Below are 26,586 nucleotides of genomic sequence, written 5' to 3'. Positions count from 1 at the left end.
CAGTAAATGAATCTATTTAATGTGATTTTATTAGCCACCACTGAGCCATTTATCACTCTTTTTTCCCCTTGTTTCTGCCAGTGCCTCCAAGCCTTAGATTTCTTGCATTCAAACCAGGTGATCCACAGGGATATCAAAAGTGATAACATTCTCCTAGGCATGGATGGATCTGTCAAACTGAGTAGGTATATTCCTGACTAGAAGGCCATTGAGTGCTTTTGTTGTACTGCTGTAAGGGAAGCAATTTTCAGATGGTGATTTATATGGGGAAGTAGCTATTTCTAGACTTAATTTCATAAAGCAGTTTCATCGTATAATGCATGCTTGACATGCAGAAAATTATTAAATTGTGTAGGTGGATGTACACGTACATATACCATGCCTATTTCTGCTTTGATTCTTAAAGAATACCAGAAAAGGTAATAATCAGTAACTGAGGGGCTAACCCATTGTACTTGATAGAATAATAAGTGGTTATAAATTGTTAAGTGAACCTCAGTGTGAGGTTCTGAGCTCTAAAGAGAAAATCCCCTACAGGAGACCACTCTATTGCTCTGGTTGTAAACTGGCATAGAAATCATGAATAGATTTCAGCCACACACCATCATCGGATTCACGCTTGTATGTATAAGTGAACCATGTGATTTAAATAAACAGTTAGTGAACCAAAGTGAATTCAAATAATATATGTATTGTCAATTCAAACCAAAATTCAATAAGTAAGCCTCCTGTTTACTAGCCAGAATGTGAAAAATCTACGACGTTATAACAAAAAGCAGACTTAGCTTGCGGGTGTAGTCCTTTTGCTGATATGCTGGCATGTCAAGATTTATATAATGTGATCGTCTCCCTTCTGCTCTCGAACGCTCTAACTTCAGTTCAGCCAAGCTTAGTTTTAGGGCACTGTTTCCTCTTCCTCAGGAACCATGAGTAATATAAACAAAAAAAACATAAAGATGCCGAGACTTCCACCATGACCCGTTGCTTGGAAGCCAGCAACGTGTCATGGTGGAACAGTGGCGTAATAAGGGGGACGCGGGGGGTACAGACTGCCCCAGGTGCCATGTTGGTGGGGGCGCTGGCACCTCTACGTCCCGCCCTACCACACCATGCCATCCCTCCCCGCCACCCTATACCTCTGTATTATCTTCGCTAGCGCAAGCAGTTTCAGCCTGTTGCTCGCGCCAACCTGGTTCCCCTCTGAATCACTTCTGGGTCATGGGGCCAGGAAATGTTGTCAGAAGGAAATCCAATGCTGATGCGAGGAGCATGCTACAGAAGCCACTCACACTAGCGAAGATTAAGAGGTATGGGGAGAGAGAACACAAGTGTGGAATGGGGAGTGGGGATGTGGAGAGGCAGGCACAAGGGGGGGGGGGTCACCGCCCTGGGCGCCTCCTACCCTTACTATGCCACTGTGGTGGAAGTCTCGGAGTCTTTGTGGTTTTTTGTTTGTATTGCTTATGGTTCCTGAAGAAGGGGCAACAGTGCCCGGAAACTAAGATTGGTTGAACCGAAGTAAGAGCATTCGAAAGCAGAAGGGAGACGATCACATTATATAAATTTTGACATGCCCAGCATATCAGCAAAAGGACTACACCTGCAAGCTAAGTCTGCTTTTTGGTATAACGCTGTAGTTTTTGTTCTGGCTAGTAAACAGGGGGCTTATTCATTGAACTTTGGTTGAAATTGACATATGAGAGATACAATTATTCCCAATATTATTTGAATTCACTTTGGTTCACTAATTGTTTATTTAAATCACGTGGTTCACTTATACACACAAGTGTTGCTGAAATTGTTATGATTTATATGCTGGTTTACATCCGGAGCAATGGAGTGGTATAAGAATTAAATTAAATTAAATTCTCTCTTTAGAGCTTACAACCTCACACTGAGGATTCACTTAACAATTTATAACCACTTATTGTTCTCTCAAGTTTGATGGGTTAGCCTCTCGGTTACTTATTATTACCTTTTCTGGTATTTCTGCTTTGAAATAGCTTAAATGTAAACTCACAATCTATGTTTCCCTTTCAACTCCTGTCTTAAATGCCACCCCCACCCCCAGGCAGGTCTACCTTGTGCAGTTAAACATACATACTCGTACTTTGTTCCATGACACACAAACTTATAGTTACATTGAAAGAGGGAAATTTTCAGAAAGCCCCAGAGTCCAGGAACTCATAAAAAAAACAACCCAACAACCAGAGATAGAAGCCATTGAGGCAGATTTTTTTTAGCTGCAAAAGTGTGCAGATTTGTTTATAAAATAAAATCCAGTAGCCAAATTAATTTTGGGCCCCTTCTGTGTTAGTGATGCTGCCGCGGTAAATGCACCGAAGCCCAATCAATTTCTATGGGCTTTAGTGCATTTACTATGGCAGCTTTGCTACCCGGCTTTGTGAAAGGGGCCCTTTGTGTTCAGTTAAAAAAAATTATATATATTAAACATTTTTTTCCAAATGGAGGCCCCTTTTCTATGTGAGGCCTAGCTAAACGGCCCTGCTGGCAATCCTTCTGATAGGCCTTTCCAGTCATTTTGGCTGGGAGTCTGCTTTTCAGTTAAGGACCACTTCTGTCTTTAGACTGAGGAAGCCAGGATTCCGTCTGCTTTCTGCAGCTTGACTTGCATACTTCGTTCGGGGTCTTTCTCTTTTGGTGTTACTCTAGATACAAAGTCTTGCCTCTCTGGCTAAGAATGACAATCGCCGATTTGTTTAATTTAGTTTCCCTTGGTTGTAGGATTTTTTTAAATCTTTGGATTTTTAATTTCTTAATTTCTTTTTTTTTTTTCAGGGTCATGTTGTCAGTAATGTACTCTGTTGATCAACAGTGCACACTAGGGGGGAACAGTAAAAGTTGTCCAAGATTAGGCACCGTGAAGATGCACGCTAAGCTTTAAAAAATTCTACAACGTCAGTTCCATGTGGAAATGCTGTTATAGAATACTAGCCGAAGTCTGAATTCTTGTGCCTAACTTTAGACACAATGATAATCTCCCCCGCCGCAAAATATTTTTCTACGTTTTGGAGTTTTGTGGCGGAAACACTTTGATTTTCCCGGGTCGAGCATCATGTGATACTAGGACGTCAGACGCCCAACTTTGCTGCACTTAAATTTCAGGAGGCGTTCCCTCTCGGGTTAGCGCCATTTTCCACTCTGCATTATTAACTGGGGCCGGTGTTGAAAACTTTACAGTCATTGCCTGGCCGGTTCCTGAAGAAGGGGTTTTTTATCCCCGAAACGGAGTCCCGTTGGACGAATTCCATCTTGGCTGGCTACTTGTTTTGACACATTGGAGAAGCTGAAACGAACAGGATCCGTTTCTTGGTCCCGAAACTGCCCTGCAAAACACTCTGTCATCTGGAGGCAATTCCCCTTAGAAAGAAAGATAAACATAGAAACATGACGGCAGAAAAGGGCTAAAGCCCATCAAGTCTGCCCACTCTACTGACCCACCCCATTAAGTCTGAGTACTAATGACCTAGTTCCTTAACTCAACCCTCGTAAGGATCCTACTAGGGCATCCCATTTATTCTTAAAGTCAATAACGCTGGTGGCCTTGATCACCTGCTCTGGAAGCTTGTTCCAGTGATCTACAACCCTTTCTGTGAAGAAATACTTCCTTATGTCACTATCGAATTTCCCTCCTCTGAGTTTGAACGGATGCCCCCTTGTGACCGAGGGTCCCTTGAGAAAGAAGATGTCTTCTTCCACCTCGACACGTCCCGAGATGTATTTAAATGTCTCAATCATGTCCCCCCTCTCCCTGCGCTCCTCTAGAGTGTAGAGCTGCAATTTGTTTAGTCTTTCTTCGTACGAGAGATCCTTGAGCCCCGAGATCATCCTAGTGGCCATCCGCTGAACCGACTCAACTCTAAGCACGTCTTTACGGTAATGTGGCCTCCAGAATTGCACACAGTACTCCAGATGAGGTCTCACCATGGTTCTGTACAGTGGCATTATGACTTCAGATTTGCGGCTAACGAAGCTTCTGTTGATACATCCCATAAGTTGCCTTGCTTTGGATGAGGCCTTCTCTACTTGTTTGGCGGCCTTCATGTCTGCACTGATGATTACTCCCAAGTCTCTTTCTTCTGAAGTCCTAGCTAGTGTTTCTCCATTTAAGGTGTAAGGTTTGCAAGGATTTCTGCTACCGAGATGCATAACCTTACATTTCTTAGCGTTGAAGCCCAGCTGCCATGTCGAGGACCAGTTTTCCAGCGTAAGCAGATCCTGCGTCATACTATCCTGCAGATTGCTTTCACTTACTATATTACATAGTTTGGCGTCATCAGCGAATAGAGTTACTTTACCCTGAAGCCCTTGGGTCAAGTCCCTTATGAATATGTTAAAAAGGAGTGGACCCAGGACCAAGCCCTGTGGCACTCCGCTGGTCACCTCCGATGTCTCAGAGAGGGTGCCGTTGACCACCACCCTCTGACGTCTTCCACTCAGCCAGTCATTGACCCATGCAATTAGTGTCTCACCTAATCCCATCGATTTCATCTTGTTTAATAGTCTACGGTGTGGGACGCTGTCGAAAGCCTTACTGAAATCCAAGTACACTATGTCCAGAGACTCTCCCGAGTTTCCTGTTACCCAATCAAAGAAGCTGATAAGATTGGATTGGCATGACCTACCCCTAATGAATCCATGTTGACTAGGATCCCTTAGATTCCCCTCATCCAAAATCGTATCTAATTTACATTTAAGTAATGTTTCCATGAGTTTACACACTATTGATGTGAGACTCACTGGTCTGTAATTCGCAGCCTCCGCTCTGCAACCCTTTTTGTGCAGAGGAACGACGTTAGCTGTTTTCCAGTCCAGGGGGACTCTCCCCGTACTTAGGGAGAGATTGAAGAGCATGGTTAACGGTTCCGCCAGGACATCGCACAGCTCCCTGAGCACTCGTGGGTGCAATTTGTCTGGTCCCATGGCTTTGCTCACCTTGAGTCTTGACAGATAGGTAGACAGTTTTCTAAAGAGATTTTGCCTGTTTTAATATCAATCTGCATTCATTTATATATCTTTCAGTGGTATTAGCAGATGACGTACAGACCATATCTGGTGACAGGATACATAGGCTTCAAAGAAGTAATCGCAAAGGAGCAGGATATGTACTTCATTGTTTAAAGCTAAAAGGTGTAAAAAGCTTCCTTTATCTATCTCAACCGGTACATAGCAGTGGGGGGTCGAGCCTTCATTGTCTGAGAGCTAACTTCGTTAACATAAATTAAATGACCTCTTCCCAAACCATTAAGAGAGTAAACACCCAACATTCTACATTTGATTACTTCCAGCATGGACAGAGACAGAAAACTTATCCATTAAAATGTGTCCTTTCAATCCCCTCTTACGTCATGAAAATGACGTCATAAATGCACAGCATGAGCGTGGAGGGAGAGATATTCTAGATATGTCTCTTGAGGAGGAGTTTTAGGGGCTGTAATATGAGTCAAACAGCGCAGGAACAGTCTAAAAATTACATAAGCAACAAGAGTGCAGATAATAATAAAGATTATAACAATAAGAAGGTCTTTCACCCACCCCTGCATCCAAATAAAATACAGATCCCAAGGATTAGATAAACCAGAATTACGTTTAAGTTCAACATTCTTATTGATAGTAATAAGGGACTCAAACCTAGCCTTAACCTGGTCTCGGGCCTTGAATTCATCTGGGACCCCTATCTCATCTATGTATAGCTAAAGTGCACTGGCCTATCTACTGGCTGAGTAGTTTAACACGGAGCCGGAGGTCTCCACAGAGCCAGTAAATATCGCCTAAAGCAAAATCTAATGCGGCAACAGTGAAGCATACCTATAATTTCCAAAAAAGAATACTAGGCTGTAGTTAAATTTCCAGTATGCCTCGGACAATAGTTTCTGATTAATACATTAACACATTTTAGCTAATCATGATTTAATCAGGACTACTTGAAACCGTCTTCCTGCCCTCAGGGTCTATCTGCATCCCCATGCCAGAGTCAGATTGATACCGAAAATGCTGAACGCCTGCAACGGCTATGCTGACATCTTCCATATTCTTTGAAATGAAAGCAAACTTGTGGTACCCTTAGCCAGCTTGCCTCGCTTATGCCTTGCCAATCTCTAACAGTATATCATAGCTGTCCTCCAAGCTATGAAGATGAACAGTTCCCATTATGAGTTCAAACCTCTGTCTTAGGTTGCATAGGTCATATCTATATCTTACCCGTCGTTGAGCGAATGAATGGTGCATAAGGGATGCAGGAAACTTTCTCAGGAGGCCCAGGCAAAAAGGTACAAGGATGTCATAAGAGAGTATGTAAGTATGGGATATGGGATAATATTATCTCTGACCCTGGTAATGGTAATGCAATAGGCCATGCCAAATTAAAACCAAATTAGAACCAAATTAGCAAGTGTCAGAGAAGATACTGGAAATTCATGTATAACTGCCTTACAAGCTAAAAGGAACCTTGTGAGAAAAGAAATGTACACATGTTTCACTCTACAGCAAAGGAGAATCATAGCAAAATTTGTAGAATAGTTAAGATAGGGTGAATTAAAACATTAAATACATGGTCTGCAGTGGGCGAATACGCAAAGAAAAGTTCCCAAACTTGAGACATGAGCATCTCGGAGCAAATTTTGTGCAATCTGTTCATTTTCAAAAGTGATAGTATGATTCACTTCTTTGGAGGTTCTCTTAAGTTGTTCAATAAAGTTCAGCAGCTTATGAAATGTCTCATTGCCCATACCAAGAGGTAGTAGATGTACAGCATATGAAATAAAGTCTGGAATGTCCATAGAATAGGTTAAATAGATGGAATTGTACAGCAAAGCATTCTTAGGAAGGTGGCTATATCCGATGAACAGGAAACATTGTGTAAAAGTCTTTGCAGTCAGGGTACAGGAAGATGAATTACAGTCTCTTTAAACTGGTGAGATGCACACTTGGGATGAAATGTGCACAGGATCTGTAAACTAGTGGTGTTCACCCTTGAGATGAAATGATGTCTGTGCATACAGGGAGGGATTTGAAAAGAGTCCCGATATCATTCAGCAGCTGTGCTTCAGTGTGATCCAAATAAGAGATAGAAAACGGGAGAGAAACCATGTTGCCTGTACTGAATGGAGAGAGAGAGAGAGAGACCAGGTTGCCTGTACTGAATGTGGCAACATGTGACAATATTAATACATTTACTTGTTATAGTTATGGCAAAAGAGAGACAATATTCAAGTACTTAAGGTTCTTAATCAGACATTCCAAAAAGATATGTTTTTGTGTGCTGCATATAACTATTATGGCAATTCAGAGAGACCATAATTCTGTACTGAATGTATTTAAAAATTATGTCAGAAATGTGTACTGAATGGTTCATATCAAGTGAGCACCATAGAATAAACACTGTATAGATATAGAATAAAACCTTTTCTTAAAAATATAACCCCTAACTAAGCTACATTTAGCATATGCAAATTATAGGGAAAAAATAACATTGCGCATTTGGGCTAGTAAAAAGTGGGAAAAGAGCTAGCTCTATAAATGGCCAATATTATGTATCCTGGGGTACCCCTCAAACCAAAACAAGTAGACAAAACACAAAACACATAGCTCTAGGCTTCAAACTATCCTTCCATCGGTCAAGTGTTCAGAACTGAACTTATCTCTGGAAATAAACACATTGTTATAGAAAAACAAAACAGAGATGAACACATGAGTAAAGTATATGGACAAATAATGCATAGCATAAGCATCTCATATTTAGAAAAGCTAATGTCTCTTTGGATCGTCTTTATCTCTGCAGTGACAAAGAGGATCCCTGGAAAACACCAGAAATATCCTAGGCCAAAACTGGGATGGGCATGCATATATCCGAACCGCTGCTAAGAAAAAGAAAAGAAAAACACATTTTAATTTTGCAACATCCTAATTTCAGCTAAAACAATAGGAAGGAATTTTTTCCATTCACAAATGTGCCAGCTGTGGCTTTCCAGATTTTATCTTTAATAGTCCTGTTCATGTGTTCGACAATACCGGAACTCTGTGGGTGATATGGGAGATGAAATTTCCACTCAATGCGGAATGCGATAGCTAAATCTTTGCATACTCTGGCAGTGAAAGCAGGACCATTATCTGAGTTGATGTGTGTGGGACATCCCCACCTAGGGATGATTTCGCAAAGTAAAATGTTCACCATAGTCTGAGCAGTTTCATTTGTAGTGGGAAAAAACTTCAGGTTATCGGGAGAACATGTCAACAATAACAAGGGCAGCTGGTATACAGGGTTTCCCCTCTTTGCACCAAAGTCCGTCCGAAAGGCGGCTTTGGGCACCGGCCAGATGGGCATTGATTAAGCCAGTGACCAGGGTCTCCGCAATTAAAACATCCAGTACTTATAGATGGATTATTACATCTCAATCGGAGACAGGGGCCCGCCCGCTACGAAACCCGTGACCCCCTCTTCCGCGAGGAGCGGACAGGTGCGGTCCCCAGGTAGGTAGCTGGCCCTGATAATGCAGGATTTCCCGAGGCTTAGAGATCTCAAAGCGTAGGAGAGTATTGCGTAGTGGTTAGCGCTACAGCCTAAGGAACCTGAGGCTTGGGGGTTCAAACCCCGCACTGCTCCTTTTTTCAATCTGAAATTATGCACGAGAACTAGTGGGCCATTCTGAAATCATTTGTTTGACCAGAATCTGCAAAGGAGAACGGAGGTTAGAAAGGAAAGTCTGAATAAGTAGGGAATCCATATTTGTATGGGCACTAAGACCTGCCTCTTGGGTCCAGGTTTCATTAAACCTCTTCCACACCTATCAAGCTCTGTCTGCAATCCTGATCGAATCACATTGGATTCCTGTTACTCATCGCATTACCTTTAAAATCCTACTTTTAGTTTTTTAAAACACTGTCTTTGAACGAACCCCAATTCATTAATAACTATTTATTCCCCATAGTATATCACATTATTTAAGATCCATTAATCAAAAACTCTTAACAATTCTATCACTGAAAGTTATCGGAACTCGTCATCATGATATCTTCTCTGTAATGGCCCCACAATTATGGAACACCTTAACTCAGCATGTAAGAGAAGAAAATGACCTAAACCATTTTAAAAGCAATCTGAAGAGCTTCCTTTTTAAAGACGCCTTTAATTTATTTATTCCCTATTCCTATTGTTTTCACCATTCATGTCTTCTTTTGTGCTTTATTAATACAATTGTAGTTCTGCCCTTTTTTCCTTATGTATCTGTTAGTTTGTATGTCAATATGTCAAACTCATGTAATTTACTATAAATAAGCTTATGTGTACACCTTGTTTTTATTTGTAAATCGCTTAGCAAATTAAATTAAGCTATTTAATAAGTTAAAAATAAACTTGAACTTGAATCTCACAAATTTCCATATTTTTATTTTATTTTATTTTTATTTTATTTTTTTCTCTATCTGTAAAACTGATTCTGGCCCATGTATCAATTAAAGTTAATTTATCCTGACCCTCTTTGGTAGTATTAACATTGGGGCGGCCGCAAGTGCCCAAAATCAAAGGTGCCACATACCTCAAGCTGAATTCAGAGTCTGACTTCTTTCCCTTATCCTGCGTCTCCAAAATGAGTCCACAGGAAAGTGATAGGAGTCCGGCAGGGCTGTGAAGGTTTGAGTGACCTTGGTATTTAGATACAGAAAGTCAGGACATCCCTATGCACTAACACTGTTTGTTTTTTTCTTGCTGTCAAATCACTTTTTACTCTTTCCAATTCTATCTGCATTGTATCTCGATCCTGTTGCAATGCATTATATAAAGGCATCACTAAGAAAGAAAGATAATGCCTTCAAATTATTCAAATACTGCCATTAAAATCATTTCAACTTAAAAGCTCGAAAATTTGATCATGTCACACCACTTTTGATTAACTCCCATGGGCTTCCCATAGATCATCGATTTACTTATAAAATAATGTTACTGATACATAAAACCATAGCTTCCGGTCTACCTGATTTCATCAACAGGTTATTAATCCCCCACAACCTCCATCGCACATTACATTCTTCTTATCAAAATCTGTTATCCATTCCCTCTTTAAGACACATTGGCACCATGCATACTAATATCTTTTCTGTGACGGTCCCTACCGTCTGGAACTCAGCACCAAATTATATAAGAGAAAGTTCATCACTTGATAAATTTAAAACTAGCTTGAAGGCCTTTCTTTTTAAAGACGCATTTGGAGTATAATAGTCCTTTTAAGGACTGTAATGGGACTTTGCTCCTTGCTTTTCTTATTAATTTTAATATTTTCTACAAAGTGCTAGATTATTTATTTTTTGTTTCCTCCCTTTTGTTTTGATCCTTCTCTCTTTCTTTTTCATTATAATTAGTTTTGTTTTGTTTTTAAATATATGCCTTTCTGACTGTCTGTTTTAATAATTACACAAATGTATTTCTACCCTTTTTCATTTTGTTTCGGTAAGTTCCCCAAACACACCTGAAACCTACTTACAGGGAGCTCTTATTCGTTCTGTCCACTGAATATACATTAACATTTTATAACATTTCCAATATTCTTTTATCATTCTTAAAAACTTATTTCAGACAATTTGTCTATGTATCAAACAAGCTGCTGAAAAGTTCTCAGCCAGCCTACAAACAGTGCTGAAAACTAGTCAGCCTGCTTGTCACTACAACAAAGGAGAAGGAGGGGCTGCCCTCCCCCTCTTCCTGCCAAAGACTGCCACAGAATCAGAATCAGATCTCCGACTCCAATTCAACCACTTCACCCATACCACACATCCACAACCTGGTTCACTCACATTCAATTCATATTAAGCCCTACAGGGTTCACCACTTTCACCTACCCTATTCAACATTTACATATCCTCTCTAGGACACCCACTGCAAAAACCAAACCTGATCTATTACATATATGCAGACGACATCTCCATCCTAATCCCAGTGAATAGCATAACAAATGAAACCTCAAAATACATTACTCATATAATGACCGAAATAGAACATTGGACAAGCAACTTCAAACTGAAACTTAACACAGAAAAAAACAAAAATCTTCCTTGCAAGCCCAACGGATAAAATTGCCAGTTCAACGCTACATATAAAAGACCATGATTACCCAATTACCAACACAATAAAAATATTGGGAGTCACATTGGACACACACACCTCACTATGATTGAACACACGAATATAGTGGCAACAAAATGTTTCACGATGCTATGGAGATTAAAGACCATAAAAAAATACTTCGACCCACTATCGTTTAGATTACTAGTGCAATCACTAGTGCTTTCTACCCTGGACTATTGTAATATCGTTTATTTGGGTATCATTCAGAACTCAGCTGTCCGCTTGATATATGGATTAAAAAAGAATGACCATGTCATCCCCCACCACAAACCACTGCACTGGCTGTCAGTTGAGGCAAGAATATTATTCAAGTTCTCCTGCATATGTTTCAAGCTAGTTTGGGGACTAGCACCTATGTATCTACAAACCCACTTTGCACTCCACAACCCAATAAGACAAACCAGAAACAGCTATTTTTTTTTCATACCCAAGCATAACCAATTGTAAATACAAAACCTTTCTGGACAGAACCTTCATGCTCCAAGCAAATAAACAACAACATTGGCTAGACAGTCACATTAATAAAGCCAAACTGACCTACAATGCCTTTAGAAAACTCATAAAAACTACCCTATTCGACAGATACATCACCTAAACAGAACCTCACCAAGTACTCTTTCTTTTCACAATCCTCTCTGAAATCCTAATTCTTGCTGTTTCTGAATCTCTAAACAAACTGTACATTGTAATTTTTTCCCTTTTTTTAGGAAAGCTGCGATTTTTCTTTACAGGTCCGCTCCGAAATTCTTAGCAAACATATATTTTGTAATTTTGATTCCTAATAGTCTCTGTACTCTGTCCTAATAGTCTCTGTACTCTGTACTCCCTCCACATATTGTAAATCGCTGAATGTTCAGCTCTCTTAAATGTAAACCGCCTAGAAGTCGCAAGATTGTGGCGGTATAGAAGAATAAAGTTATTACCATTATTATTATTATTACTGAAGCGAACAAAGTCTCATCTGTCTAGGAGGTGGAGAATCCTAAGGCCTTTATGACCCATTAGAAAAACAATATCACAATGCAGGAATTTTTCAATAAAAAAAACCAATATAACAATGCAGAAATTTTCGCTTACCTTACCTTATAAGCGAGGTACATTAATAATATACAATATAATCTTATACTCTATAAAATCTTATCTAAGCGATAGAAGAGAAAAGCGCATGCAAAGAATGGTACAGATGACAGAATGAGCAGACGTAAATCCACAATAGAGACTTTCCAAAAGTCTTCACTTAATTTCATTCTTCCCGAAAGAATGGCAGCTGCTTATTTTCACGGCGGGAATTTACCGAAAACTCCACATTAATATTTGTCCTTGCCAAAAGAAAAGTAACCGCGGCGGGTTTACCAAAAACCCTACAATATAAATAAAGGGTTGGAACATGACTCCAATACCTGTGAGTATTAAAGAACAGAATTCAAAATTCAGAAATACTCACAAAATATTGGTAATGTCAAGTCCATCGCGGACGTAGCCCCCAAATTGAAACGAACAGGATCCGTTTCTTGGTCCCGAAACTGCCCTGCAAAACACTTTGTCATCTGGAGGCAATTCCCCTTAGAAAGAAAGATAGGTAGACAGTTTTCTAAAGAGATTTTGCCTGTTTTAATATCAATCTGCATTCATTTATATATCTTTCAGTGGTATTAGCAGATGACTACAGACCATATCTGGTGACAGGATACATAGGCTTCAAAGAAGTAATCACAAAGGAGCAGGATATGTACTTCATTGTTTAAAGCTAAAAGGTGTAAAAAGCTTCCTTTATCTATCTCAACCGGTACATAGCAGTGGGGGGTCGAGCCTTCATTGTCTGAGAGCTAACTTCGTTAACATAAATTAAATGACCTCTTCCCAAACCATTAAGAGAGTAAACACCCAACATTCTACATTTGATTACTTCCAGCATGGACAGAGACAGAAAACTTATCCATTAAAATGTGTCCTTTCAGAAGCTAAGTACTCCTTAGTTGATTTTGACTACACCTGTGCCTGCTCAGTTGATTCTGGTCACTCACTGTCCCCGAATGAGGGGTAGAGACAGCTTTTACAATCACAGTATATTTATTGGTATCGAAGGCTTATTTTTAGTACACTGGTTTGTACATTGGTTTATCACACTTAATTCACATAAGGTTAGCCCAGGGATGTTTCACAGTTAATACCCTTTCTGGGTTTATCTCTGTGACAGCTTAAGCCTTAGGGGCTGTTTCTCCGGGCTAGCTGTGTGACTGAGGGCTTTTCCTTTACTATAATTCTTGGTTTATTTATTTGTGCTGTGTTGTTTTGAGCTGTCTCTCCCTCTCATTCTATTAGATTTTTGGGGCGGGGGAGATTATCATTTTGACTTACTATTTTTTCTCCTCTGGTCAAGGGTTCTATTTGACTCGTAACTTTAGACCCAAACGTTTACGTGGTGTAAATACTGGCACTAAAGTCCCGACAGGCCTGATAATGATAGTATTCTTTAACCCGACATCTAATTCCCAAGCATGCCCCTGATCCGCTATTCCCCTCCCATGGCCACACCCACTTTGGAATTGAACATGATGAAAAGTTAGGTGTGGGTGTTAGAATAGGGTGTAAGGCATTTCTGCACATAACTATTAATTGACTTCCATTAACGGTTTTTAAGGTAAGTTGATCCTTAGCACCAATTAAGAGCCAATTAACCTATTAAGTTAATGGCGGAATTTTGCACCTAACTTTGGGTGCCATGTATAGAATCTGGGGTTATGTGCATTATTCTTCATTAGTGTGTCTACTGTCAAATAGAGGGCGTTATTGAACAATAGGGCAGTGTGACAACATGGGGAAAACCTGACATTTTGAGATTTTCTTCTTGTTTCAGGTTGAAACAACATGGGAAATGTCATTTCAAAATAATGCAGAGCCTTAGTCCCGTATGAAAGCCATTTGTTAGCACTTATGCAATAAATTGGTGGTATCTGTTCAATACCCTGTCAACAAGTGTCCATTGTAGTCACATTTGCCACTAATTGGCATATTGTCCCTGTTCCCTGATAAGTTTCTAAGAGGTCCTTTTACCAAGCTGTGGTAAAAGTTGGCCTTAATGTACCCTTATGTGGGTTTTTCCTACATGCTAAGGCCATTTTTACTGCAACTGAAAAATAACTGCTTTTCTATTTTTTTTCCACTTAATGACCGTGCACTAATGCTGCCATTAGCATGTGGCCATAAAAAAGAATTCAATGGGAGCACTTACCGCCATCCATTTTGTAGATGGCAATGGCTTCCATGGTAATCCAAACCAATCGCTGCATGGCAGTGTGGACGTGCTAACTGATTATGGCTGACACGTACTTCCACAAAAAAATTAATATTTTTTAACATGTGGGTAGCGCCATCAATTGGGAACTTACCACAGAACACCTGAAGCCCTTTTAAGCTGTGGTAAGCATGCACTAATGCTTACCGCAGCTTAATAAAAGAACCTTTAAGTCCATTCCCTTTATTTTTGTCCTGTTGTATTTTATGTAAAGTGCCCTGGTTTATGCTGGTACATAAATATCCAGATAGAAAAATAAACTTGCGTTGCCCAGCTCAGTGTGCCCTAACAAAGTTCTCTTCTTTGTAGCTGATTTTGGTTTCTGTGCTCAGATCACTCCTGAGCAGAGTAAGCGGAGCACAATGGTAGGGACACCCTACTGGATGGCACCCGAAGTAGTGACCAGGAAAGCATACGGCCCAAAAGTTGACATCTGGTCTTTGGGGATTATGGCAATAGAAATGGTGGAAGGAGAGCCCCCATACCTCAATGAAAATCCTCTCAGGGTGAGTACATGGCCTTCCAAAACTATTAGTTAGATATAATATAGTCCATTTATGGCATTCAATTTGAAAATGATCTTTCTTTGTGGTCAGTGAGCTAAAAGGCTAATAAAGCCTAGTTGGATTTTCAGGAAAAAGAGATGAGCAGCATAACAAATAAATGGAAAAATTCTCACCCATGCCTCTTGGTCTTCTTCAGATTGCTGCAGGATGGGCTCCATGCTGTAGCCTGCAACTATAAGCTGCTCTTAGTTACACCCTTCTCCTCCACTGCCAATTCCAGACTTCGTTCCTTTCATCTTGCTGCCCCCTATGCCTGGAATAAATTACCTGAGTTTGTCAGCCAAGCCCCTTCCCTTAAAAGCAAACTGAAAACCCACTTTCAATCCATAACCCTACTCCCCACTGCCCTCCAATCCAGCCAGCAGATTAACCATTCCCGTTAACTGTATCCATGATATCCTGTTTGTCTTTGGGAAGCAGAGCTGATCTTCTGATGTCATAATGGCTCTTCCACCAATAAGAGCCAATCTCATCAGTGATGTTACAATGGCTTGATTGTCCTGTACCTACTCTGCCCTCCAACCCAGTCCGGTGATTAACTGTTCCCCTTAACTGTATCCATGACATCCTGTTTGTCTTTGGGAAGCAGAGCTGAGCTTCTGATGTCATAATGGCTCTTCCACCAATAAGAGCCAATTTCATCAGTGATGTTACAATGGCTTGATTGTCCTGTACCTCCTCTGCCCTCCAACCCAGTCCGGTGATTAACTGTTCCCCTTAACTGTATCCATGACATCCTGTTTGTCTTTGGGAAGCAGAGCTGAGCTTCTGATGTCATAATGGCTCTTCCACCAATAAGAGCCAATTTCATCAGTGATGTTACAATGGCTTGATTGTCCTGTACCTCCTCTGCCCTCCAACCCAGTCCGGTGATTAACTGTTCCCCTTAACTGTATCCATGACATCCTGTTTGTCTTTGGGAAGCAGAGCTGAGCTTCTGATGTCATAATGGCTCTTCCACCAATAAGAGCCAATCTCATCAGTGATGTTACAATGGCTTGATTGTACTGTACCTCCTCTGCCCTCCAACCCAGTCCGCTGATTAACCATTCCCCTTAACTGTATCCATGATATCCTGTTTGTCTTTGGGAAGCAGAGCTAATCTTCTGATGTCATAATGGCTCTTCCACCAATAAGAGCCAATCTCATCAGTGATGTTACAATGGCTTGATTGTCCTGTACCTCCTCTGCCCTCCAATCCAGTCCGGTGATTAACTGTTCCCCTTAACTGTATCCATGACATCCTGTTTGTCTGTCTTGCCTGTTTTGATTGTAAGCTCTTTGAGCAGGGTCTGTCTTTTTTGTGACTCTGGTAGTGCTATAGAAATAATTAAACAATGTTTAGATGATTCTGGGCAGTTGAAATGTCATTGAAAGTGAGGACCGTAGGGGCAATTCTGTAACTTGGGCACTTCAAGTTAGGTGTGCTGATGCTATTCACAGAGTGCCAGTTGTGTAATGGCTTCTGATCACCAATGTGTCATTAAAAAATACTAACCCTACATTTGTATGCCTACATTTAGGCATGACCATCTATGCCAGGTCAATGGCAGACGTAAATGGGGTATATGTTTATGTTTTATTAAGACTTGTTATACTGCTCTAGCATATCACACTCAAGGAAACTCAGTGAAAGAAGATGTACGACGGCCTCCTAGCGACGCAGGCAGCGAAGCTGGACCCCTGTGTCTCCAACCTGTTGTCAACTACAAGTGACTTTAAATCATTCCGAAAAGAAATCAAAACCCTTCTATTCAAAAAAACTATACAGCCTTCTATCCCCCCGCACCCTCCCCCCTCCATGCAAACTACCAGCTGATCTCCCCATCGACCCGAACAAGTAACCAACCCTAATCTTGATCTTCCCCACTAGTAATCCTCATTTCTACTCCCATCCTCAATTTCTTCCCTCTGCCTCCTCTATTTAACGTCCCCCAAATTGTAATCCCTCTGCATCTACTGTGTAAGCGTCACCTAAAATTGTAACTGTGTAAACGTCCCCTAAAATTGTAACTCCCCTGCATCTACTGTGTAAGCATCCCCCAAATTGTAACTTCCTGGAAATGTCCAGCTATCTTATACTGTAATCCACTTAGAACTGCAAGGTACAGGCGGAATAGAAGTCACTAATGTAATGTAATGTAAATAATTAAAGAAAGGAACTCCATTGAAAATAGGAAAGATAATGGTAAAGATAAAGATATATAGTTATCAATATGGACTATCATCAAGATTGGTTATTTTAACACAGGTCCCATTTTATGCAATGAGAGTTAGAGCTCCTTTTACTAAGCTGCGGTAGCGTTTTTAGCACGTGCTGAAGATTAGCGCGCGCTCACCCCCGCACTACGCGGAAAAACTAACGCCAGCTCTATGGAGGCGTTAGTGTCTAGCGCGCGCTGAAAACCGCTAGTGAAGCTTAGTAAAAGGAGCCCTTAGTTACTAATAACAGTAAAATAGCAACCCATGTTGATAACTTCCCCCATAGTGTTCTATAAGATACACTTGTAAGTTGGAGACATGGCCATCCCATGCGCCTCCTACTTGTACATTCCCCCTTAAGAAATGCACACTAAAGCACTTATGGGTGACCTTCTAGAATAGCACACAGTACAGTTATACGCAGAAGTTCCAGTTGTCATGGTGACTGTGTTCAATAGTGGCCAGTTACAGAATTATCCTGCATTCATCTCATAGAAAATTTCAGTCCTGTACAGTAGCCAATCTATAGGTCTGTGCCTGGTGTGAATTGTACATAGTAGAGAGTGATGTGGGAACAAAGTTTGTCCCTGCCTCTGCCCTGTCCCTGTGAACTCTGTCCCCATTCTCACCACCATCCATTATCTTCTCCCTATGAGATCCCACATAGCTATCTCATACTATCTTGAATTCAGATACAGTCTTAGTTTCTACCACCTCCACCGATAGACCATTCCACACATCTACCACCCTTTCTGTAAGCAAGTATTTTCTTACATTACTCCTGAGTCTATCACCTCTTAACTTCATCCTAGGGCCTCTCCTTCTGGTGTAAATCCTTGTGCTTAAATTAGGTGCAGATCTCCCGTATTTTAGAATACTGCATGCCTATAATACTACATGCATCATTAATGAACGTCCATGTCCCCTTTTCAGTTAAGTGCTAAAAAATTAGTGTCAAAATAGTGCTAATTGACTTATTACTTGATTAAATTACATGGATAAATTGGGCATGCAATTCTGAGTGCCATATATAGAATCCAGGGATGTGTATTGCAGATAATGTGAAGCAGATAGGCCTTGGAATGTAGTCATCACCTAAAGCATGATGCATGATGTATCTTCTGTATTGAGAGACACAGATTATAAGAGGATTTTATACAGACAAGTAAGCTCCGACCTGTCTTTGAAAAGTAAACACCAGAATTTCAAAGTGCATACTTTTGCAGCAAATTGGTATTATATAAGAGGTCATTTTATGCCCATATGTGGCCACATCTAAATGTAAATGACTAAAATACTACCAAATTACCCTCATGTGAGTATATGCATTATGTGTGTTCTTGTATGTGTCCCAAGTTTAGGCATATTTGAGAAAGGAGTTGGGGCAGAGTGGGGAGTGGACTCATGATCTATATACATAACTTATGAAATGCACATCTGTTCACTTGAGCCGCGTACATTTATACCTGCCTCTGAGCTGGTATAAATGGATGCAGCTGTATTGTAGGTGTGATTTTGGCAGGTTTGGAGCTGATATTTTATAAAGACACAATCTTAATATAGGTACCTACTTGGTGACATATTATGAAATTGTCTTCTTAGTGGCTAAATATTGTCACTGTATTGATAAATTTAGGTCTTATTCTGGCCTCTTCTAAAGTTATAAACACATCCTGATTCTCGAGTAAGAATCATTATATGTTGCAAATGGTCAGCTGGCTAGCTTTTTACCCAGAAGGCCGATCTGTTTCTAGTTTTGACCAATTGCCTGTATAGCCTTGCAGTCTTGCTGTTCTTTAGGTTATCAGAATTTCCCCAGTGCATACACAGATTTCTAAAATTAGGAAAAATTTAAGCCAGCTGACAGTGAGTGACAAAAAAAAAAGGAGAAAAATCATGGTGGTTGTAATTGGAAAAACAGAGGGGAAATGTATCCAATTTTGTAACCATTGCATCATCATTAATTGTGCACTCTTTATTTCTGAGTACTGCACAGGAACAATGCTATGTAAACATTCAGATACCTGCAAAAAACAAGCAAAAAGTGTAATACAAGTTTAGCATAAAAGTAATGAGGTTCCTGTTATATTAGCTTCATTGTTAAGGTTATATCGACATCCTCAATTTTTAAGATCTGCGAGCCAGTGGTTGATGGACATACCTACTACTGTATATACTCGAATATATTGTTCCAAATAAGTTGAGACCTCCATTTTTTCCCCTTAAAGAAGGAAAAATGGTTGATTCGAATATAATACGGGGGCTTAGTATTCAAGTGCCCTGCCCTTTCAGGATCTGCACCCAACTCCCTTCCCTCCCTGCCCTGCCAGGCTCTGCACCTATATCCCCTCACTCCCTTCCAGGCTCTGCACCCAGCCCCCTTACTCCCTGCAAGGCTCTGCACCCTGTCCTTCCCTCCCTTACTGTCCTGTACAATCTACCTCCCTCCCGATGCCTTGCAGGCCTCCACTGGGCCTGCCACCGGACCTGGTGGTCCAGCAGTGGGCCCGGGATATGAGGGATCCCCCATCTCCCATCCCTGCCAAATTTTTTAAAAATACCTGCGCACCACCCCCACCCCCTGTCTCCCCTGCGCACCCCTTACAGTGGACAGGAAAGGAGGAATACCTTCTGCCTCCTATGCCTGCTGAAATTGACAACCATACATTCCCTATGTACCTTTTGGGTCCTTGGTAGCCAGCCGGTGCATGGAGCAGGAGCGATCTTCCTGCCCTCCTGCTCCATTCGAGGCCACTGGTTCATTGCCTGCTGCAAGTTATCGTGAGTCAAGAACTCGCAGCAGCCAATCAGCCAGTGGCCTCGACTGGAGCAGGAGGGTAGGAAGATCACTCTTGCTCCAAGGACCTGAAGGTATATGGGGGAAGTGGGAGGGAGGTGTGGTTGTCAATTTTGGCAGGTACAGGAGGCAACAGGGATTCCTCCTGCCCATCCACCGTGAGGCCGCCGAGGAGTTGGGGGAGACAGGGGTTTTTTGATTAGGCCGGGACAAGAGAAGGGGTATCCCTCATGTCCAAGCCCACCATTGGACCACTGGGTCTTGCGGCAGACCCTATGGAGGCCTGCAATGGGTCCGGGAGGGGGGGCAGGTAGACGATGGCTCAAATATAAGCTGATACCCCCATTTGGGGCCATTTTTTTGGCCCAAAAATCTCGGTTTATATTCAGGTATATACAGTAATTTGAAATATGCCAGATTATGTGGCATTAGATCAAAAATATTCTCTGTTGCAGTGGCAATATTATGAAATACTCTACTGCTGAAGTCTATTTCTAGAACACTGGCATTCAGAAAACATCTGAAGATTCATTTATTCCAACAGGCTGATCACTGTAATGAAGAGTAATACTGTATTTAACTTGATAGTATTGGTGCATTCATGCTACCAAAATTATGTTGAATGCTGTGCTGATGAAAATTGACACTTTTTTTGTAATTAATATTAATTACTCACTCTGTTTTATTTTATTTTATTTATTATGTTTCAAATTGTTTTTATATTGCTTTAGTATTTTTTTTTTAATTACATTATGTATGTATAGTTGTAACCTGCTTTGAACATTTGAACATTCAGGCTTTACATTTTTTAAAGTAATAATATTATCAAATTAGCTTAGAGCAGGAAACATATATGGAAGGTACGTCATAGAACAGTTATGTATTACAATACATTATAAGTGGAGACTGACAATTGCATTGGGCTGCTTGGTATCACTGCATTGTGGTCACCTTGTATAAGGCAGCAACCATTAAACTGATGCCTTGCTGCAGCTTAGTTTGATTACAAAGAATACATCATTTACATAACAATAGGAAATAAGTTGAAAGTTTATTTTCTTTGGGAGGGGAGCAGTAACCTTGAGCAAAGCAAAAATAAAAAAAATTTAAAAATCTGTACTTCATGGAGATTCATTTAAATGGTATTGTATTCTACATTTAAAAAAATGCTTTCAAATTCAAGACTGTGAACAAAAATCCCTTGATCATTGTTTATTACATAAAACATATACAGGTCTAAGGAACCCAGCAAGACTGCTAATATTTAGGAGTTCTGGCTGCAGAGGTGAGAAAGTGCCATGGTTCACCGTGCTTCTAAATTCATTAGTATGCTGCATCTGTTGGGTATTTATTAGTATGTAAGGAATAGTAATTGTTTCTGTACCAGAGATCACTTGCTGCTGATTAAAATGCCCCTTGGAGCCAGCAGGTGCTGAAGATATTAGTTGTACCAGAGAAGGGCAGTATATCAAATCCATGACCCTTTGACAGTAAAGGTGGAGCCTCTGACCCCTTCCTGTGTTGTTTTCTCCCCAGGCCTTGTATCTGATAGCGACAAATGGAACCCCAGAGCTCCAGAATCCTGAGAGACTGTCTGCTGTCTTCCGAGACTTTCTAAACCGTTGTCTTGAGATGGATGTGGACAGGCGAGGATCTGCCAAGGAACTTTTGCAGGTACCATGGAAAGAGATGGATGGGCTTTGTACAGGGGGGATGAGAACCACGAAAGAGCTTCCCTCTGTGCAGTGCAGGGTGCTAAAACCTGTACTGAGATCCTATGTTTCCTCTAAGCAGAGCATGGTTGCTCACAAAAATACTCGCAAATCTGGTTTTTAGAACTTGTTACACAAAATAAATTATAGAATTTGTTGTTCACATGAAAAAATCTGCATGCACCAGTACATTCCTTAGAGGGAGCATTGTTGAGATGCCTTGCAGAACACTATAGATATATGCATGACATAGTGGGGAAAGCATGATATCTCTTGCCGAGGAAAGCATTGCAGTGAGCCTCTGAACGGAGCTCTGTCATTCAGCAACACCATTTTCATTGCTGTACAGTTACAAATATTTTGAAGTTAAATTTCTCTTTGTTCTGTTTTCCCACCATAGGCCTCCTTTTCCCTGTTCTTTCCCTTATATAATTTAATTTAAATCCATATTTATAACCTACTCTATGCTCAGCCGCAGAGATCTTCGCACTATAAAAATTTGTGTTAATAAAACATAATACACAAAACTAACAAGATATACAGGGTTAAGAAATATAATCTAAAATAATACTGGTACTTAAAATAAAACCAAAAATTATCAGAAATTAAAACAACCAACTCCAAAATAAAATAGATTTTGAACATTGTGAATAATACCAAAATAAAACCAAAACATTAAAAATGAAAACTCTGAGGTGGGGGAGCAAGATGGTGGCTGAGTGAGTGGGAGAATAAGATGGTGACTGAGTGAGACGCTGCTGTTTTTCACTCTGAGGGGTTTTTTTTTTGCTGAACTTTGTTTCAGTCTAGCTTTACTTCCCTCTAAGTATGTCTAAACATCAGGGAAGATGGACAATTAGATGGACAATTAGTCTGACCCAGTAAGGCTATTTGAGAGAAATACTTACTTAACTGGCAACTTATATGTTCGTCTCACCCAACAGGAGAAGTCTCCCCACCCCTCTCCCCCTCCCCACTCCTTTATTCTCCCTTCTCCCCTTATTTCTAGTTCTGGATGCTGAAGAGATTCCATGGACTTGGTTGTTCTTGTATGCTTGTTCTCTCATACAGAAAGTTCTGCACAAGTTCCAGCAAAACTGAAGCACCATGCTTCTCTAGTGCCCCATCAACTTAAAAAAGGTACCTTAGCAGATATACCTTCTTGCAAATTACCCCAACGCCTATCACAGATAACTCAGCAAGAAGGACATCTTCTCCATCTATGTTTGAAGTATCTCTAGCCTTCACAGCCTGGAACTTGAGCAATGTCTAGTTTCTACTCTTTGTTTTGCAACCTATCCAGGACATTCTTATAACTGCTTAGAAACCTTCCACTAGTAGATGAACATATGCTTTCAAATAGTGTGCCAGATTGTCTGCGTCTGGTTGTTGTGATGCCAGACCTTCTGTTCTTGTTTAAATGTCTTTATTGAATTTCATAAAATACAATAATTCAACACAACAATGTAATGACATTTAAGGCCTTCCCCTCCCCCCAACAAAATTGTAAAAGTAGACAAATTGAGAGTACAAACCAGAAAGACGTCGATTAGCATGTATTCTACAATAGTCATCTAAAAAAGCCCAAACCCTCTTAAAATATTGAACTGAACATCGCCGAACAGCAGCTACTTCTTCATATTTACTCCCGCACACCATGCAGGAAAAGAAAGAACTGTACTATTTTTCCATTCTGATAAATCATGCTGAATTGCTAGACCCATAAGAACATCAAATAATTTGGCCTTGTATTTTTTAACTAAATGCGATAAGATGGCAGAATGCAAAATGACAATTTCATAAGTCAGCTCTATACAGAATCCAAAGATTTCTTGCACTCATTGCCAGACTTCATCCCAAAACATTTTAACAGCATGGCATCCAAACCACATATGATAAAATGTGCCTATGTCAGTTTTACAAGTCCAAAGAACAAAAATGAACCCTGAAATGAAGAAGGTAGAAAAATCACAAAACAAGCAAAAACCTCCCAAACCCCAAGAGAAGAAAATGGATAGGGGGAAGAGACAAAGGCAAACAAAGAACTCAGCTAGCTTTAATATAAATTATTAGAGCGGGAGAGCCCTCAGTCACACAGCCACCGCTGGGAAATCCCAGGGAAAAGGCTGTCACGGGCTTACACCCAGAAGAGTGTTAACTGTGAAACATCCCCGGGCTCTCTCCGCGTGAATGAATAAATAAAGTGCAACAATCACGTGCAATGTGTGAAAAAGTGTGTAGTAAATCAAAAAAACACACAGGTAACTAAGTTTGAGTTTGTCTCTGTCCCCTAACCAGGGGGCCAAAAGGAAAAACAAGTGTCCAAATCTAGCCAAGCCAAACACAATCAGGAAGTACTTAGCTTCTCCGTGTGAAAACAGCCAGCAAATGATGACTTTGTCCAAATGATGACTTAGATGAAAGGTGAAATAAAATATATATTTTTTCAGTGAAGTATTGGTGTGAAAGGAAGCCATTTTCTTTCTTTTGTCTCCTTCTGCAGCATTCATTTTTAAAATTCGCTAAGCCTCTGTCCAGTCTCACCCCCTTGATCATCGCCGCAAAGGAAGCAATTAAGAACAGCAGCCATTAGCGCAGAGAGCCTTATCCGCTTCCAGCTCACTCAGACTGAACAAATTTCTGTAAGATTGCAACACCTATGCAGCAGGACGGGCAGACTGGAAAAGGCAGTGAAACGTGACAGCCCCAGAGGAGCTGCATCTCTTCGCCTGTGTTCTTCCCACACTTTTGGATTTTCTTAAGTTATTTTCGAAGCATAGACAGGGTATGAACACAGAATTGGGAGTGCAGGATGCAGGCCATCATCTCTGACTGAAAGGTAAAGGAAACAGAAAAGGGTAATGGAATCCCATCCAAACTCTTTGGGCATCACCTTTCTGATGACTAGGTGTGCCAGCCCTTTCCAAATTTGCCTTTCCAAATAGGTACATTTAAAACAGAGACTCCGGTACTGAGAAAACTTTCTCCAACTGTGATTTTGTCAACTTGACCAGAGATATCCAGCCATAGACACTATCTTCAGAAGACCAGAATGTGACAGAGCGCCTGTTTACCTCCCTGTCACTCTCTACCTTTTGCTATTTCCCCCGCCTTCAACACATTCACAATGAGGCTTTGCAGCGCATCATACTTGAGTCCAAAACATATGATCCTCGATGGTGTTTATTAATTTGGTTTTTGATGTTCTCTTTTGTTTTGGGGGGGTTTTACAAAAAAAAATTTTTTTTTAATTTAGGAAGATTCTCCTCCCAAGAGAGTACCATGGAGGAGTTTGTACTGAGGATGGTATGTTGCCTTGTGAAGAAATTTACAGTTTTTTTTACATGGACTCTCTCAAATTATCTCATGCAGAAAAGCAGTTTCTTCACTGACAAAGATATAAATGGCACTTTGAGGGTCCCCTGATGCAAAGGAGCAGAAGAACAGTGTGGCAGCAGATTTTGGGAAAAGTGCTTCAAGATGGTTTTTAATAAAAACAATAGAAAAGAAGTAGAATACATTTATGAAATTGCTGCCCCAAATAACTTGTATCCTGAGATCTTAGAACATCATCCCTGAAGGATAGGAGCTTAGGGACAATTCTATAAATGGGCTCCCCTGTTTGGTGCACCTGCGCTGTGTATGGACTGCCTATAGCATCTGGGCTCTGATTCCATTTTTGAATACTGGCATAGTGAGGGTGACCACCCCCATCCTCTTCTCGGACTCCCCCTTCCCTTCCCCCCGTACCTCTTTCATTTTCCTGGGGCGAACAGCGTCACAAACTTGCTGCCTACGTCGTGCCTGCTCTCCCTCTGACGTCATTTCCTAAGCGTGGGACCCAGAAGTGACGTCAGAGAGAGACGACGCCAATGCAGGCAGCAAATTTGTGCTGCTGTTTCTGCTGGGAAAATTAAAGAGGTACAGGGGATGCGAAGGGGCAAACGTGTGCAGCAAGGGGATTGGGAATTGGGGCGCAGAGAGGAGGATGGGCGGATTTCCCCCCTGCCCCTTACTACACCACTGTACTGGTATAAATCTGCATCGGAGTGCCTAAAGTTAGATGTGCCCACTTTCACCAAGTCACTGGTTGAGTGTACAGTGTTCCCCCCGATTGTTCGCAATCGGCGATTCGCGGTCCCGGTCATTCACGGTATTTCCGACCACGAACTGCCGACAAGAAGAAGGCAGCGGAAGAGGCAGGAGAGAGCAGCTGAAGCGCCGCGAGTGCGGGAAAACACTCGCGGTACACTCCGACCGCCTCTTCCTGCACAAAGTCGGGCCTTTCCAATCAGGAGCTGCTTTGACACGCAGCTCCTGATTGGATAAGGCCCGACTTCATGCAGGAAGAGACGGTCAGAGCATACCGCGAGTGATTTCCTGCACTCGCAGCACTCCGGCTGCCCTCCTGCTGCCCCATGAAAAACCGTATTTGCGTTTTTTTTGAGCTTTGCGGGGGTTCCTGGAACGGAACCCCCGCAAATCTTGGGGGAGCATTGTAAATGGGTGCAGTTAAGTGCAACATGTAATGCACATAACTTAGGTATGTGCTTAAATGGGAGACTTGCCCATGACCCACTTATGCTGTGCCTACATGTATGCCCCTTTGGACTTAGGTGCTAAGTACTTATGCACTCCTTTATAGAATCTACTTAGAATCAATGTGTTACTTCATATAATTTAAAACAAAGCAGCACAAGCAGCCTAAAGAATAGGGACTAAAATGAATTCAATACATGCGAGAGATGAATCCAATACCTGCGACCTGACACAGCCTGTGTTTTAGCATAAAGCCTGTGTCGAGGGTCTTTCAATCACAAAATTCCTTCTTGTTTTGAAAGATTTGTAAAGAGCAAAGTCTCGCAAAACTGATTATG

General features: G+C 41.0%; 1 protein-coding gene across 4 annotated transcripts in view; it reads left to right on the top strand.

The window, feature by feature from the left end:
- The window catches only part of LOC117360684 (serine/threonine-protein kinase PAK 3), a 174,780-nt gene extending 150,437 nt beyond the window's left edge, over positions 1-24,343 (top strand). For all 4 annotated transcript variants that reach the window (XM_033944878.1, XM_033944876.1, XM_033944877.1 and 1 more), the window contains 4 exons: positions 82-181; positions 14,742-14,938; positions 21,534-21,671; positions 24,213-24,343. In XM_033944878.1, coding sequence (XP_033800769.1) covers positions 82-181; positions 14,742-14,938; positions 21,534-21,671; positions 24,213-24,302 — 525 coding nt within the window. In that variant the 3' untranslated portion in view covers positions 24,303-24,343. The remainder of the gene's footprint in view (positions 1-81; positions 182-14,741; positions 14,939-21,533; positions 21,672-24,212) is intronic.
- Positions 24,344-26,586: the final 2,243 nt, after the last annotated feature.

Source organism: Geotrypetes seraphini, chromosome 5 (genome assembly GCF_902459505.1).
Source record: "Geotrypetes seraphini chromosome 5, aGeoSer1.1, whole genome shotgun sequence".
Taxonomy (NCBI): Eukaryota; Metazoa; Chordata; class Amphibia; order Gymnophiona; family Dermophiidae; genus Geotrypetes; species Geotrypetes seraphini.
This window is presented reverse-complemented; position numbering and strand designations above follow the sequence as displayed.